The sequence below is a fragment of the Microcaecilia unicolor genome, chromosome 1, assembly GCF_901765095.1.
Source record: "Microcaecilia unicolor chromosome 1, aMicUni1.1, whole genome shotgun sequence".
In the NCBI taxonomy this organism is placed as follows: domain Eukaryota; kingdom Metazoa; phylum Chordata; class Amphibia; order Gymnophiona; family Siphonopidae; genus Microcaecilia; species Microcaecilia unicolor.
Window position 1 is genome coordinate 105,157,834 of NC_044031.1, and position 17,776 is coordinate 105,175,609.

At 44.3% G+C, this 17,776-nt stretch overlaps 1 protein-coding gene across 1 annotated transcript in view; it reads right to left on the reverse strand.

Annotated features, from left to right (window-relative positions):
- APBB1IP (amyloid beta precursor protein binding family B member 1 interacting protein) overlaps nt 1-17,776 on the reverse strand; it is a 247,373-nt gene that overhangs the window by 157,852 nt on the left and 71,745 nt on the right. Inside the window, exons 2-3 of the mRNA XM_030199285.1 lie at nt 12,459-12,530; nt 5,549-5,636 (exon numbers count right to left, since the gene is read on the reverse strand). Of these exons, the coding sequence (XP_030055145.1) occupies nt 5,549-5,636; nt 12,459-12,530 (160 nt within the window). The remainder of the gene's footprint in view (nt 1-5,548; nt 5,637-12,458; nt 12,531-17,776) is intronic.

Here is a 17,776-nt window from a genome sequence, read left to right on the forward strand (position 1 = left end):
ACTAATAAGAGGCCATGGCAGCCATTTTCAAGTGCAAATAACCCCACTAGGCCCACCAAAGAGACAGGTAGGCCCAGGGAGCCTACCTAGACCTTGGGGAAGAAGGGGCAGTTCATTCAGGGGGCAGGAGAGGTACGTTGATGCTCACGGGCTGGGGTGAGGGGAAGGAGGGAGGGGGAGTATTTGGGAGGCCAGGACGGGGATGGGCAGGTCCCGGCTGATATTCAGTGCTGGCACCCGCATAGCTACGCGGGTAAATTTAGGACAGCTTTGAATATTGTCAAAACCCCTGGCTCCTCCGCAGCACTGCCCCCAGTGCTGCCCCTGACCGGCCCACTGTTTTGTTGGGCGAGCTCTGGAGATATTCAATGGCACTGTCCAGTTAAGTGCCACTGAATATCCCCGTTTAGGCAACAGTAAGCGATTTAAGCAGGCAGGAGTGGCTCCTGCCACCTTAAATCACTTTGAATATCAGGTGGAGTGATTTTGCAAATGAAAAAGTATATTTATTCCATGGAGATTAAAGACAGCTACGCTAAATGAATTAATATTTTCATGACAATATGAGAGTGTGAGGAATGCATCTATTTATGAATTATGTCTGATATCACTGGATGTTTGTAGCTTCCGGTTTCACAGCACATTCATTTATTAGCAAAACTCTGAGTTACAAGTTTTGATTTTCACATCTGGGTCACACCCTTGTGCTACTTTCTTGGCTCAGTGAAGGATAATTTAATGAGGAGGCCAAATAGCCTTCAGGGCAAAACTGTTGTGCCTATGAAAGGAATTTTATGCATCTATCTGCTAATAGCTCTTAGGGAAGTAGCCACACACACACACTTATAGTTGTTCTGACCCCTTATACAAATCTGGTCAAATTCAGCAGCAAAACAAGCTGTAGTCACAGACTGGCCAGACTCTCCATACATGCGACAGTCCTGCCGGCAGCCACATGAATGAAGAATCCTGCCTCATAGCTCTAACCCCTGATGCAGCCTTAGGGCAAAACATGGCCGTGTCAGGTGCTTGATTTAATAAATTGCACACTTCTATACTGGTTAGTCTGCTTCGTGTTCTATTAAGGTACGGGTTGTCCATTTTCAGGGCAAGGAGGTCCCTGAAAATGGAGTATGGTGAAACTGGATGTACTGGAGTAAAAATACCGCTGAGGTGATGTGGTGTTAGCTCCTGAGGACGCCGATGGCGAAACACAGCACTGTGTAGAGCTGAAAGAAAGGATTTTTACTGACTATATAATGGAACTGAAGAGATTAAGGTTACTTCAAGTCAATTTAAATAACCATCTTATATTTTGACGTTTGGAACAACACGATACAATTGGAAAGGACTTTGCATTTCATGGAGAAATATACTGTTGCATCTATATAAGATTGTTGGTTTATAATCTCATATGTACTAGATGAATGATAGTGAGATAATAATAAATAATTAATTTGCATAAAAAATACTTCTATTCTTATAAGGTTTTTGTGAAACCAAGAATTTTGCCAAGCCTAGCCTGAAGGGGGAGTGGGATCCAGAGGACAGGAGCAAGATAGGGGCTGGAAGCAGTGTTTTGGTAAAGCCATATGGGAGAAATTTTGCAAAGCCTAAGCCAGAAGTAGTGCCAGCCTGGATAATAAGAGGCTATTTATTATGATGAAGTTGCTCTGTAAACTGAAGGTCTGAAACCAGAGATTCTGAAGAAAGCAAACTGTAAGAATTGCCAGGCTTTACTTATAGCCCTGGTTAGAGGTGTAGACGCTACAGCCAGAGCTAATTGACTTGGGAGCAGGGGAAACTGCTGGCGTTTTTGTGACTCATGCTGTATTCTAATTGAAAGCTTATGTTTGATGCCTGCAATCCTGAACAACAGAAAATTCTGGAGTGGAAGGAAGATTGTTCTCCTACTGGAATGGTGATGTTAAAATTTTTTATAGGTTTATTTTGGGAATTCTTGAGACTGTGTATATAAACACCCCAAGAGCTGGGCAAGTCTGCATATGGAAGCTGTTATAAATCCAGATTAAAAGCTTTTTGTTTGTTGTTCAAAAAGAGTTCTACCTGCTGGACATTTAAGATGGATGTAAATGAAGACAGATATGAAGTGTTTCAATCAGTCCTAGGAGGCAGGGACAGTTTTGCTTTTTTACTTCTGATTCTGGACCTTAAAATAAGGCAGAGCAGCTGGGAGCTGTGCCCGGCTACAGTTTTGTTTGCTGCACTGAGCTCGAGGAGGGCCACTGCATCCTGACACTAACCTTGGAAACTGTTGCCTACTCTTAAAAAGTCCAAGAAGTTATAAAAGCTGATTGTAAATGAAATTACTGATTTCTTGTCTATCTTGGAAAGCATGTTTCTAAGAGTGTCTTCATTGACTTAGAATGTAAAGGAGAATCTTCTGTCCAGCTTGGAGAGTGACCTTGCCGTCTACCCTATTATCCATGCGAGCACAAGACCTGCAGCTCCTGATATCAATGTTTCACCAGTGAGTCTACTATTGTCATTTGCACTCCGATGGTGAATTGTTACTACTTAGGCTCAGAGTCCTTGATGATCCCATGCAATATCACATTTCTCAGATGTGGTGACCCCTGAAGCAGGCATTCATGCCGAAACACAGATCTGTGTAGGGTCCTTGGGCTTTACTGTGGCTTCTCCTGGTGGACATTCACTTTGGATTTTATCTAGCACTGAATTTATGATTTGTTTTTCTAATAAAGATTTGCTGCATGCCACCTCTAGTCCCTTATTTTGTGGAAATCCTATGGTCCATCCCTACTCCAAATAACATGTAGTGCCTGTAACTTTGGGCATCTAAATATAAGGTACACTGATGCTAGGTTAGCCAGTATTCTGTATTGGCATTTGGGAGCCCAGATGCCATCTTAGAATGTGCTGTCAACGTGTGGCATCAGAGCACCTAAAAGGAGGCACCCACTTACAGAATTGCCTCCAAAATGCTATTTTATTACCAAAGTAGGTTAAAAAAATTATACCATTGATAAAGAAAATAACATCAAACATATAAATGGCAAGTGACCGACTCACCTGCAAATGCGCAGTAGAGACTTCCCTCTCTGTCCCGCCCCCACGTCAAGACGTGATGACGGAACAGAGAGGGAAACTCTGCGCTGAGGAGGAGTGCAGTCACTGCCACACGGACGTCGACGCTGCCGCTCCCCCCCTGCAGGTCGCCGCTGCCGCCCCCCCCCAAGGTCGCAGCCAACCCCCTCCACCAGGCCAGGCCCTCTCTTCTACATTTAACTTACAGCGCCGAAACCACAGGCAGATCAGCTCCCGTCGGCCTTCCTTCCCAGCCTGTGTCCCCCGCCCTCGCTGACGTTACGTCAGACAAGGGCGGGACAAAGGCAGAGAAGGAAGGCCGACAGAGCTGATCTGCCTGCGGTTTCGGTGCTGTAAGTTAAATGTAGAACAGAGGGCCCGGGTGGAGGGGGCCGGTGGCGACCTCGGGGGGGGGGAGCGGTAGCGGCGACCTCGGGGGGAGGGGCAATAGCAGTGACCTCGGGGGGGGAGGGGAAGGCAGGAGAAATGCTCAGAAGGAGGAGGGGGCCTTGGAGCTGCGAGGGAGGGGAGGGACGGAGGAGGGCCTTGGAGCTGGCTTGGACGGGGGGGGGGGGGCCTTGGAGCTGGCTTGGACGGGGGGGCCTTGGAGCTGGGAGGGGGGGCCATGGAGCTCGGAGGGGAGGGAATGGGGCCTTGAAGCTAGGAGGGAGGGAGAGACGGGCCTTGAAGCTGGCAGGGAAGGAGGGAGGATGCTGGACATGGGAGGTCAGAAGTAGGGGGGCCTTGGAGCTGGGAGGGATGTACAGAGGGGGGCCTTGCAGCTGGCTGGGAGGGACGGGGGGGGCCCTTGGAGCTGGGAGGGAATCGGGCCTTGGAGCTGGGAGGGAGGGCCCGGGTGGAGGGGGCCGGTGGTGACCTCGGGGGGGGGGGGAGCGGTAGCGGCGACAGCAGCGACCTCGGGGGGGAGGGGAAGGCAGGAGAAATGCTCAGAAGGAGGAGGGGGGCCTTGGAGCTGCGAGGGAGGGGAGGGACGGAGGGGGGCCTTGGAGCTGGCTTGGACGGGGGGCCTTGGAGCTGGGAGGGGAGGCCATGGAGCTGGGAGGGGAGGGAATGGGGCCTTGGAGCTAGGAGGGAGGGAGAGACAGGGGGCCTTGAAGCTGGCAGGGAAGGAGGGAGGATGCTGGACATGGGAGGTCAGAAGTAGGGGGGCCTTGGAGCTGGGAGGGATGTACAGAGGGGGGCCTTGCAGCTGGCTGGGAGGGACGGAGGAGGGGCCCTTGGAGCTGGGAGGGAATCGGGCCTTGGAGCTGGGAGGGAGGGCCTGGGTGGAGGGGGCCGGTGGCGACCTCGGGGGGGGGGGGGGGGAGCTGTAGCGGCGACCTCGGGGGGGAGGGGCGATAGCAGCGACCTCGGGGGGGGAGGGGAAGGCAGGAGAAATGCTCAGAAGGAGGAGGGGGGCCTTGGAGCTGCGAGGGAGGGGAGGGACAGAGGGGGGCCTTGGAGCTGGCTTGGACGGGGGCCTTGGAGCTGGGAGGGGAGGGAATGGGGCCTTGGAGCTAGGAGGGAGGGAAGGAGGAAGGGCGGGGAGCCAAGGGGAGGGAGGGAGGGAGTTATACATCAATATACAGCATACCAATACTTGCCCGTTAACGGGCTTAACGGCTAGTAAGAACATAAGAGGAGGAGTGGCCTAATGATTAGTGCAGTGGGTTGCGGACCTGGGGAACTGGGTTCAATTCCTGCTGCTGCCTGAGAGTCGGCAGTGAGTTGAGATCCTGGGATGCCAGGTTCCATTCCCTCTGCAGCTCTGTGTGACTCTAAGCAAGTCACTTCGCCCTCCATTGCCCCAGGTACAGCAGTAGTACAATGCACTACTTAGACTATGAGCACACTAGGGACAGACACAGTAACTGTAAAATGAAACTTTAAACTGCTTAAGTCTAAGCGGTATATAAATACTGAAATGAATAAATGAAGAATAGCCATACTGGGTCAGACCAATGGTCCATCTAGCCCAGAACAGTGGCCAATCCAGGTCACAAGTACATGACAGAAACCCAAATAGTAGTAAGATTCCATGCTACTAATCCCAGGGTAAGCAGTGGCTTCCTTCATGTCTGTCTCAATAGCATACTATGGACTTTTCCTCCAGGAACTTATGCAAATCTTTTGGAAACCCAGATACACTAACCGCTGTTACTACATCCTCCGGCAAAGAGTTCCAGAGCTTAACTATTCGTTGAGTGAAAAAAATATTTCCTCCTATTTGTTTTAAAAATATTTCCATGTAATTTCCTCCAGTGTCCCCTAGTCTTTGTACTTTTGAAATGAGATAAAAAATCGATTCACTTCTACTTGTAGATGCTTATCCTTACCCAAGAATTTCATAACACAGTTCAGAAATGATTTATAGGATTGCACTTACATATCATAATGGAAAGTTGGAGTGTTAAGTCTTGCAGATATTAAGGCTGAAATCTCTACAATAGTAACTAAAGGTTACTATCACGTTACTTACCATTTAAATCTTTAAAACCAACTGAGAAGTTGAACTCTGTATTGGGTGCTTTGGGAGAAGGAGGCGGGATTGTTTCCACTCCCAGACTCTGTTGATGCAGAATAAAAAGGATGTATTAGAACAAAAGGTAAAACTGTAATACACACATATTAGACATCTAAAGTTTGCAGTTGAAAATACAGAATTTTCCCCTGTAAGCGGCATGGTGTAGCAGTGCGTCACTGCTGAATGCTGTATGTATCACTAGGTGCTTCATGTGCAGATATTGTTTTTAATACTTTTCTCTGAAAAAGAGGAAACGTGCAGCTGGATTTATCATACATGTAAAGTAGGACTTTAGAACACAGATTCAGGCTTTATAATTTATCTAATGTTCTCAGTACAGAATCATCATTTTCTTTGTTCTTCAATATCAGCTTATGATCCTAGTGTAAGGAAGCTATGGACATTTTATTGAAATATATTTGTTTCCAAAACAACCAAAACCAATCTATTTTCATGTCACTCAGTAATATCCGTGGACCTCAGCGGTGTCATTCACTGACTTCTCCATTTATAGTAGTGAGACTTACACATCCGTTTCATCATCAATCACACAGATCCAAAATTATTTTACCAACTTATAGTTTATTCTATCTTCATATAATAATGTTTGTAATATTGGTATGTAGTTGGAAAGAGCAGGGAAGTGGGATTGAACCATATGCTAACCATTCCCATTTGGGAGATGCCTCAGTGGTTCATTCCCAAGAACTGAAAGTGACCCCTAGAGAGTTCTAGAGCAGTCATTTACAACCCAGTCCTTGGGGCACACCTAGAAACATAGAAACATGATGGCAGAAAAAGGCCATATGACCCATCCAGTCTGCCCATCCTCTGTAACCCCTAATTCTTCCTGGTCATTTTGGGCACCTTTTTTTGCCTTATTCATAATAAAAACACGTCCGGATGAAAACTTCCAAGTGTTCGTCAGGGACATCCTTGTTTTTTTCGATTATGGGTCAAAGACATCCAAGTGTTAAGGACACCCAAGTCCCGCCTTCGCTATGCCTCCAACACGCCCCCTTGACATTTGGAGGTCCTTGCGACAGACTGCAGTTGGAGATGTCCAAAATCGGGTTTCGATTATACTGATTTGGACGTCTCTGTGAGAAGGAAGTCCATCTTCCATTTTATGTCGAAAGATGGACATCCTTCTCTTTCGAAAATGAGCCAGATAATGATTCATTTCCATGGTTTGGAATAAAAATTAACAAGCAAGAAAATTATATAAGAGTTAGCACTCCCTTCCTCAGGTCCAAGCAGAATGAAAAAAGATGACATAGCCAGAAAACAGAAATCAGAAATTGCTTTTGCAATGTCAATATTAAAGGAAAGTAGATCGCATGGGTTTGATATGTGAGAATAATAAGAAGGCAGCTGAAAGGCAATACAATTATTCCTGGTAGTGGAGTTCAAATAACCCCAAGTCTCTGTTAAGGCCTTTTGTGTGAGTTCCAAAGTGTATGATCATTTTACATTCAAATGTCTTATGTTCTTGGATTGTTCGGATGGAATCGGGGATGACCTCCCATTACTCCCACAGTGGTCATTAACCTCCTCCCACCCTCAAAAAACATGCCAGCCTCAGATGTCATACTCAGGTCCATAACAGTTACGTTTGGGGAGCGTGCCAGGTGCCCTTGACCTGGATTGGCCACTGTCGGTGACAGGATGCTGGGCTAGATGGACCTTTGGTCTTTCCCAGTATGGCACTACTTATGTACTTATGTACTTAAGGTTCCTGGAGCATTTTTAGTGGGTAATGCAGTGCACTTCAGACAGACGGACCCAGGCCCATACCCCGCTACCTGTTATATTTGTGGAGGAAAGAGCAAGCTCTCCAAAACCCACCACAAATCCACTGTACCCATATATAGATGCCCCCCTTCACCCGTCTGCCCATCCTTTGTAACCCCTAATTCTTCCTGTTCCTAAACGATCCCACATGCTTATCCCATGCCTTTTTAAATTCTGGAACAGTCCTCGACTCCACAACCTCCACCGGGAGGCCATTCCACGCCTCCACCACCCTTTCTGTGAAATAGTACTTCCTTAGATTATTCCCTCTTAACTTTGTCATATGCCTCCTCATTCCAGAGCTCTCCTTCATTTGAAAAAGGCTCTCTTCCTGTACATAAATGCCCTTGAGATATTTAAACGTCTCTATCATGTCTCCTCTCTCCCTCCTCTCTCTTCTAGCGTATACATGTTGAGGTTCATAAGCCTGTCCCTATAATTTTTGCGTTCAAGACCGCTTACATGTAATTAAACTCTGGAATTCGTTGCCAGAGAATGTGGTAAAGGCGGTTAGCTTAGCAGAGTTTAAAAAAGATTTGGACGGCTTCCTAAAGGAAAAGTCCATAGACCATTATTAAATGGACTTGGGGAAAATCCACTATTTCTGGGGTAAGCTTATAAAATATTTCGTAATTTTTTGGGATCTTGCCAGGTATCTGTGACCTGGATTGGCCACTGTTGGAAACAGGATGCTGGGCTTGATGGACCTTTGGTCTTTCCCAGTATGGCAATACTTATGTACTTATGTACTAATTTTGTAGCCGCCCTCTGGGCCGACTCCATCCTGTTATATCTTTCCGTAGATGCGGTCTACAGAACTGCACGCAGTACTCCAAATGGGGCCTCACTAGAGACTTATATAACGGCACTATCACTTCCTTTTTCCTGCTGGTCATGCCTCTCTTTATGCACCCTAGCATCCTTCTGGCTTTGACCGTCGCTTTTTCTACCTGTTTGGAAGCTTTAAGGTCATCAGACACAATCACTCCCAAGTCCCGCTCTTCCTTCGTACACTGAAGCACTTCACCCTCTATACTGTACCGGTCCCTCGGATTCTTGCGATCCAAGTGCATGACCCTGCATTTTTTGGGATTAAACCTTAGTTGCCAAATATCGGTCCATTCCTCCAGCTTCGCTAGGTCCTTCCTCATGTCATTCACACCCTCCAGGGTGTCCACCCTGTTGCAGAGTTTAGTATCATCCGCAAGGAGACAGACCTTACCAGACAGAACCTTCCGCAATATCACTCACAAAGTTGTTAAAAAGAGCCGGCCCTAGGACCGATCCCTGCGGTACTCCACTGACAACATCTTTTTCTTCAGAACAAGCTCCTTTTACCACTACCCTCTGTCTCCTACCATTCAACCAATATTCAACTCAATCAGTTACTCTAGGTCCCATACCGAGGGCACTCAATTTATTTATCAGTCGCCTGTGCGGAACCATGTCAAAGGCTTTGCTGAAATCCAAGTAAACCACATCAAGCGCCCCTCCCACATTCAACTGTTTGGTCACCCAGTCGAAGAAGACAGATTTGTCTGAAATGACCTGCCACTAGTGAAGCCATGCTGCCTCAGGTCCAGCATTCCATTTAGTTCAAGAAATCTCACAATTCTCCTCTTTAGAAGCATTTCCATTAGCTTACTCAGCACCGAGGTCAGACTGACAGGTCTGTAATTCCCAACCTCCTCCTTACTTCCACTCTTGTGCAAAGGAACCACATCCGCCCTTTCCTTGCTATCTTGCGGATGTCTTCAATTAAGTCCCTGTCCATTTCCTCCGACTGTGAGGATGGTCTGTATATCACTCCGATATAGATACATTTTCCTTTCCCTCTTTCCAGTTTAACCCATTTATATGACCCCTGGGATTTTACTAGTTTAACTGACTCCCCCAGGGGGGTGTCAGGAGCCCCTGCTGCTTTTCAGAGCCTCATGGAGAAAACTGGGGGGGGGGGGGGGATATAAATTTACTACTCATTTAATATAACTGGATGATTTAATTGTGTTTGCTTTGGAGGAACATGAGGAAAGGTTGCTTAAGGTACTGGACCGATTGGCACAATGTGGGCTAAAATTGTCACAGAACAAATGTAAATTTTGACAGGCAAAAGTTAAACATGTGGGGCATGTTTCCAGGAGTAGAGTAGCTATGGACTAGATAGCTGCTTTCACTAGCTGGCCATGTCCAGGTAACTTTAAGAGCTTCGTTCTTTTCTGTGGATATTATAGGCATTTTGTGAAGAATTACTGAAATTGTGAGTTGAATGCTTGGGTTGATGCATGACTTCACACCATGAATCAAAAACAAAAGCATAGGAAAGGTGATGGAGGAAAGTATTATAAGGTGCCAGAGTCTTTTAGCATGAGATGAACTCAGGAATGTGAAAACGAATTTAGGCAGATTATACAGCGTTTATACAGTGTTCCAGTACTAGCATTCACTTGTTTGGAATTTTATTTTGTCCACCTAATGTATTGCAATATTGTAATCTGTTGTATGTTATATACTTGCCTCAAGCTTCAAGAAAAGTGGTATCTTAAATCTAAGAATAAATAAATTGCTCTGAGCAGTTTATATATTATTTTTTGCTGCTGCTTTTATATATTATTTTTTTTTGTGTTGAATTTGATTGAACATTTGCCTTTTGAATTGATATTTAATTATTTTATTGTATTTGTTTTCCCTTGGTTCTATATATCGATTTACGCATATGTATTCCATAAGAATGTGCATAACTTAGGCCTCTGTTTACAAAACTGCGCTAGTGGCTGCCAATGCGTCACTGCCGACACAGTCCATTCACCTGAATAGGCTATGTTGGCAGTGCTGTGCGGCTTTGTAAACAGGGGGTTTAATTAGTTAATAACTAATCAGAACTGATAATTGGATGTTAACAAGCACTAACTGGCTTTAATTGGAATTTATGTGCTCTCGTTGCTAAGTGTATTCTGTAACATGGTGCACGTAATTTCTAAGTTGCAAAGTTGAAAAGGAATTGAATGGGCTTTGTCGCATTTGCCGTGCCAGGAATCACTACCGTGGCTTTGTAAAAGGAGCCGAAAGTTTCCATAAGTATGTAAAGGGTTTATGCTTGGTGCAGGATAGACTATTTACTTAGACATCTGTCATCAGGTGCATGCTAAGGCACTCACACCTATATGCCTGGTGACCCCTCATGTTAAGTCTGCCCCCCCCCCCCCAAAAAAAATAAATGTGAAGTCTGGCTTTGCCACTGCAGGACACTAGTACAGAAATTCAGAACAATCCAAGAACATAAGACATTTGAATGTAAAATGATCATATACTTTGGAACTTACACAAAAGGCCTTAACAGAGACTTGGGGTTATTTGAACTCCACTACCAGGAATAATTGTATTGCCTTTCAGCCGCCTTCTTATTATTCTCACATATCAGACCCATGCGATCTACTTTCCTTTAATACTGACATTGCAAAAGCAATTTCTGATTTCTGTTTTCTGGCTATGTCATCTTTTTTCATTCTGCTTGGAGCTGAGGAAGGGAGTGATAACTCCTGAAGACTTCACAATGTATTATTTGTTCAATAAAAAGATTTCATGTTATACAATTTTCTTGCTTGTTAAATTTTATTCCAAACCATGGAAATGAATCATTATCGGGCTCATTTTCAAAAGAGAAGGATGTCCATCTTTCGACATAAAACGGAACATGGATGTCCTTCTCACAGAGATGTCCGAATCGGTATAATCGAAACCCGATTTTGGATGTCTCCAACCGCAGTCTGTCGCAAGGACATAGCAAAGGTGGGACTTGGGTGTGCCTAACACTTGGACGTCTTTGACCCATAATCGAAAAAAACAAGGATGTCCCTGACGAACACTTGGATGTTTTCACCCGGATGAGCTTTTATTATGAATAAGGCACAAAAAGGTGCCCAAAATGACCAGATGACCACCGGAGAGAATCGCGAATGACCTCCTATTACTCCCCCAGTGGTCATTAACCCACCTCCCACCCTCAAAACACATCTTTAAAAATATTTTGTGCCAGCTTCAGATGTCATACTCAGGTCCATAACAGCGCATGAAGGTCCCTGGAGCAGTTTTAGTGGGTACTGCAGTGCACTTCAGACAGGCGGACCCAGGCCCATACCCCCCTACCGGTTACATTTGTGGAGGAAACAGCAGGCTCTCCAAAACCCACCACAAATCCACTGTACCCATATAAAGATGCCCTCCTTCACCCGTAAGGGCTATGGTAGTTGTGTACAGTTGTGGGTAGTGGGTTTTGGGGGGGGGGGGGGTTGGGGGGCTCAGCACACAAGGTAAGGGAGCTATGTTCCTCGGAGCAATTTATGAAGTCCACTGCAGTGCCCCCTAGGGTGCCTGGTTGGTGTCCTGGCATGTCAGGGGGACCAGTGCACTACAAATGCTGGCTCCTCCCACGTCCAAATGGCTTGCATTTGGATGCTTTTGACATGGACATCTTTGGTTTCGAAAATTGCCGAAAGTCAGAAACGTCCAGATCCAAGGACGTCCAAATCTAGGGACATCCAAATTTAAGGATTTGGATGTCTCTGATGATATTTTTGAAACGAAAGATGTACGTCCATCTTTTTTCAAAAATATGGGCTTCCCCGCCCCTGGATTTGGGCGTTTTGCAAAGACGTTCAAATCGCAACTTGGACGTTTCTTTCGAAAATGTCCCTCCACATCATTGGCAAACTTAGGCTATCACAATTGTTCCATGAAATTATTTTCTTTTTTCCTACCGTGTTCTTGTTTCAAGATAACAAAGTGTGTGGAAAATCCTGACAGTAAAAGAACTGCTTCTGTTCTGTATAGGAGGCTGCAGCTCTGCCACACACTCAAATCTTACCAGTACCATTGTCACTGGCTTGCAGGCACTAGCATAAAGATGTCAGGCAAATGGAGTCAGGTTAACACTTTTTTTTTAACCAATATGTGTTCAGTCTGGGAAATTTTTCTGTAAAGTTGAATAGTAATGGCAAGAAAGGTGGTGGCAAGGGATGAGGAGAGAATGTTTTTTAAACAATTCCCCTATGTTTCTAAACTGTTAAAAACTCACCTGTGTCAGGAGGTCCATTTCCCCCAGTAAATCGCTGAACATCTGATCTATATCATCACATGCTTGTTCCATCTGAAACAATAGAACAGAGGAGAACTTCATAAGGCCTAGTAAATGCATAAGTCTTTACAACTTGATTGAATTCTCTCTAGCTTCTTGTGAAGAAACAAAGGATGTGGCATGACATAAGAGAAGTAAGGAAGAACAATTGCAAGATAAAGCCAGGCTGTACAGAACAAGCTAAAGTTTCCTTTTACCAAGCTGCTGTAAAAAGGGCCCTGTGCTAGCAGTGGGGGCCATTTTTGCCGTGTGCTGTGGCCCTTTTTACCACAGTGGGTAAAAAAGGCTGAAAATAGCTACGGCCATGTGGTAAGATTGCTCTTACCACCATCCACTGAGATGGCAGTAAGGGCCCCGGTGCTAATGCGGTAGTAACTGAGTAGCGTGTGGTGCTGCCTGATTCCCCCGCTAAAAAATACGGGATGGTTTTCCCTAGTGTGGGAAATGGCACACTTGCGTTGGACCAGCGATAGTTCCAGATTAACATGCGTTAACATGCGTTGGGCTTACCGCCGCTTTGTAAAAAAGCCCCTAATAGGACAAAATTAAAAAGACAGCAATTAACCCTATCAAGTGACTGCAGATCAATGTGAGATTGAGCTAATAACGGAATGACGTTTGGACTCTGATCAAGGCTATATTCAGAGCAAGACTACACTCTCCCTCAAGGCAGTCTCCTTTTTGAAATTGAACCAACCCATTTGCAGCTCCTCTGGGATTATTCCCTATCATTTCTCAGAGTCCTGATCATCACTGGCAGCAGGTGTTAGGAAACCCTCCTGCTGGTACCACTGCAGAGCTGGTGCACCCTAGATAAACCTCTAGCCATATACCCCCCTTAATTAACTCTCAGGCCCCTACCCTGCAACTTTCCCCCCTAACATTTCCATAAATAAACTGAATATTCATGATTATCACACAGAAAAATGCAAGTTTAAATATGTGCTATGATCCTTTGAGTTTATGTGGATGTCAGGACTTATTGTTTTGCTTTGATTGTAGCTGATCTTTTTTACCCCATGAAGATACCATCCTAGGCAACAGCTTAGTCTTTCCTAATAGTTAGTGCAATGGGCTTTGATCCTTGCGACCTGGGTTTGATTTCCACTGCAGCTCCTTGTGACTTTGGGCAAGTCTCTTAACCGTCTATTGCCCCAGGTACATCAGCTTAGATTGTGAGCCCTCTAGGGAAGAGAAATTACCTGCATATACTCCCAGATTCTATATATGGTACCTAGATTCTGTATGGAGATACTGCACAATTTAATTTGCGGAACAAGGTAATCAGCATATTTAACATATTTAACATGCAATAACGAGCACGAATTGACAATTATTACAACTTATGCATAGAAATCGCTAAGCGTATTCTATAAAGAATTGCACCTAAATTGCAAAGTGCGCAGTTTAAAATAAATGCATGTAGCTTAAAAGGGGCATGTTTATGGACAAATTTATGGGCGTTTCATGGGTATTCTAAAATTTCCACGCGTAATTACAGAATTCGGGTCAGTGCGTCTAAATCTACGTGCATGGATTTACACCAGATTTTTATTGGTGTAATTGGATACACGTAGATTTAGGTGCTACGGTATTGACTAAGCATATATTATACACCGTGCCTAAATTTTATCGAATATGCTTAGTTCCCTGCTGATTTTTTAGGCACCATATATAGAATCTGGCCCTAAGGGTACCTAAAAAAAATCCGTTGAAGACTTTCCTTTTTGATAAGTATCTAAATGTTTGATTTAGCAATTGCTTTTCTTGATTCTTGCAATTATTATCATCTTGCTTTAACCTGCTTCGACTCTTTGAGGATAGAAGCGGGATATAAATACCGAGAAGGGATTGTGCTGAATATACCTTTTCAGCAGTGTCATGCACTAGCTATGTGGACAGCAGTGATATTCAGTCTCCATCTGGATAGCTATGCAGTATAAGCACTTTTCCTGTTCTAACTTTATCCACATGCCTAAACAGATTGTGGCTGAATATCGCCAACTACCTGAAGAGTTAGGCAGAACACACACTCTGTCCTCACTACATCCTGGCACTACCTGGATAGTGAGGTTGCACAACAGACCGTGGTAGGCCAGGTGCCCTTAAATACAACTAAAGATCAGACAAAAGATGTCAAATCAATAGTGTCAGGTACTAAGCATCATGCAAATAAGAACAACAAACATACTCTGAAATGTCTATATGCAAATGCTAGGAGTCTAAGAAATAAGATGGGAGAGTTGGAATATATTGCACTAAAAGAAAAATTGGATATAATAGGCATTACTGAGACCTGGTGGAAGGAGGATAACCAGTGGGACACTGTCATACCGGGGTACAAAGTATATCGTAATGATAGGGTAGACCGGACTGGTGGAGGGGTAGCATTGTATATTAAAGAGAGCCTTGACTCAGATAGATTACAAATTCAGCAGGACACAAATCACACCTTTGAATCACTGTGGGTTGAAATTCCATGTATAAAAGGGAAAAAAATGGTGATAGGAGTGTACTACCGTCCACCTCGCCAGGATGAGCAGGTAGACACAGAAATGATAAAAGAAATCAGAGACGCGAACAAAATGGGCAATGTGATAATAATGGGTGACTTCAATTATCCAAATATAGACTGGGTAAATGTAACATCGGGACACGCTACAGAGATACAATTCCTTGACGAAATCAAGGACAGCTTTATGGAGCAACTGGTGCAGGAGCCGACGAGAGAAGGAAAAATTCTAGACTTGGTCCTTAGTGGAGCGCATGATCTGGTGAGGGACGTTATGATACTGGGGCCGCTTGATAACAGTGGCCATAATATGATCAGTTTTGACATCAACCTTGAAGTAACTGTACACAGAAAGTCAAATACGTTAGCGTTTAACTTTAAAAAAGGAGACTATGATAAAATGAGAAGAACGGTAAAAAAAAAACTTAGGGGGGCAACTGAGAGAGTAAAAACTGTACAACAGGCGTGGACGCTGTTCAAAAATACCATCCTGGAGGCCCAGGCCATACATATTCCGTGAATTAGAAAAGAAAGACGGAAGTCCAAAAGACACCCGGCCTGGTTGAAAAGTGAGGTGAAGGAAGCTATTAGGGCTAAAAGAAACGCCTTCAGAAAATGGAAGAAGGAACCGTCTGAAAATAACAAGAAACAGCATAAGGAGTGTCAAAGCAAATGCAAGGCGCATATTAAGAAGGCCAAGAGGGAGTATGAAAAAAAGATAGCATTAGAGGCAAAAAAACATAGTAAAAATGTTTTTCGGTATATTAAAAGCAGGAAGCCGGCAAAAGAATCGGTTGGGCCGCTGGATGACCGAGGGGTAAAAGGGGCGATCAAGGAAGACAAAGACGTAGCGGAGAGACTGAATGAATTCTTTGCTTCGGTCTTCACCGAGGAAGATTTGGGTGGGATACCGGTGTCGGAAATGGTATTTCAAGCGGACGAGTCGGAGAAACTTACTGACTTCACGGTAAACCTGGAGGACGTAATGGGGCAGTTCGGCAAACTGAAGAGTAGCAAATCTCCTGGACCGGATGGTATTCATCCTAGAGTACTGATAGAACTGAAAAACGAGCTTGCGGAGCTACTGCTAGTGATATGCAACTTATCCTTAAAATTGAGCGTGGTACCGGAAGATTGGAGGGTGGCCAATGTAACGCCCATTTTTTAAAAAGGCTCCAGGGGAGATCCGGGAAATTATAGACCGGTGAGCCTGACGTCGGTGCCGGGGAAAATGGTAGAGGCTATTATCAAAAACAAAATTACAGAGCACATCCGAGGACATGGATTACTGAGACCAAGTCAGCATGGCTTTTGTGTGGGGAAATCTTGCCTGACCAATTTACTTCAATTCTTTGAAGGAGTGAACAAACATGTGGACAAAGGGGAGTCGGTTGATATTGTGTATCTGGATTTTCTTTTTTTTTATTTTATTTATTTATTAATTTAAATCATTATTTCACAACAAATTATGATCATGTAATAGGCATTTACATCAGGAAAAGAAAAAAAAAAAAGGAAAAGTAAAATTTATAGCCATTTTGTCCACTAAAAATAAAGAAACATTGGTTCCAAGAATAAAGAAATAGATATCAAAAGCAATTAAGTAAGTCCCACCAGTTGCTACCTAGGGGTTACTGATCCCAGCCTGCTATATTATGGTGGGCATATAACATTCATATCTACTCTAGCATCAAGAAATTCTTTTAACTGTTTAGGGTCAACAAATTGAAATTGTTTACCCTCAAGCATTAAATTACAAATACAAGGAAATCGTAAAGTGAAATTTATTCCCATGGCCAACACTCTCGGACGCATTTCCAAAAAGGCCCTGCGTCTAACTTGAGTGGGTCTTGAGAGATCAGGAAAAACACGGACCTTTGATCCCATAAACAGGTTTTCTAAGTGTCTTAGGGAAAGTCTTAATATTGCATTACGATCTGGCTCCAAAGCAAAAGTAACAAGCAACGTAGACCTCTGTGTAACAATCTCCAGTGAGCTCTCTAGGAATGAAGTTAAATTCATTCCATCCCCTTTCCCTGGGAGATGTCCATCACCCCCTTGTGGGTTCCAGATATAATAGGCCCGTGTTATGGGGGGCAATGAATCCTTGTCCATTCCTAGAATGTCCACAATATATTTCTTAGCCATTTCAATCGGTGAAATTAAAGGCGACTTAGGGAAGTTGAGAAACCTAAGATTAAGTCTCCGAATCTGATTCTCCAGGTATTCTGTCCGTTTATGAAGAAAAATATTATCCTTAATCAAAGCTGACTCCAAAGTTCCCCTCTCTTGTAATTTAATATGTAAATTTTCCAGTTTCAAGGCCTGTTGTGCTGATGCCTGTGCTTGAAGTAGCGCAGCTTGAGAAATAGTTTTAATATGTTCAGTATTTTCTTTTATTGAAGGTTGCATAGAGACCTGAATATTATGCACCATGTCCCATAGTGACTCAAGTGTCACAATTGCAGGTTTAATCACGCCTAAATTTCCAGGAAAGGGTTGAGTCTGAATACCAACTTGCGAAAGTTTAGAAACAATTTCCAAAGGAAGTACCTGAGAGGCTGATTGAAGAAGTGTTTCTTTCAGTTGGATTTCATTTTCTATCGTCGCAGACCTTCCCTCGAGCAGGCTTGGCTGAGCGTTTACGTTCTCCTTCCCTGCTTGGGCTGCCGGCGATTCCCTTCCGGGTTGAGGCGGGGCAATGCGTTCTACAGGGCTCAGAGAAGCCCCGTCGGCGCTTTCGATC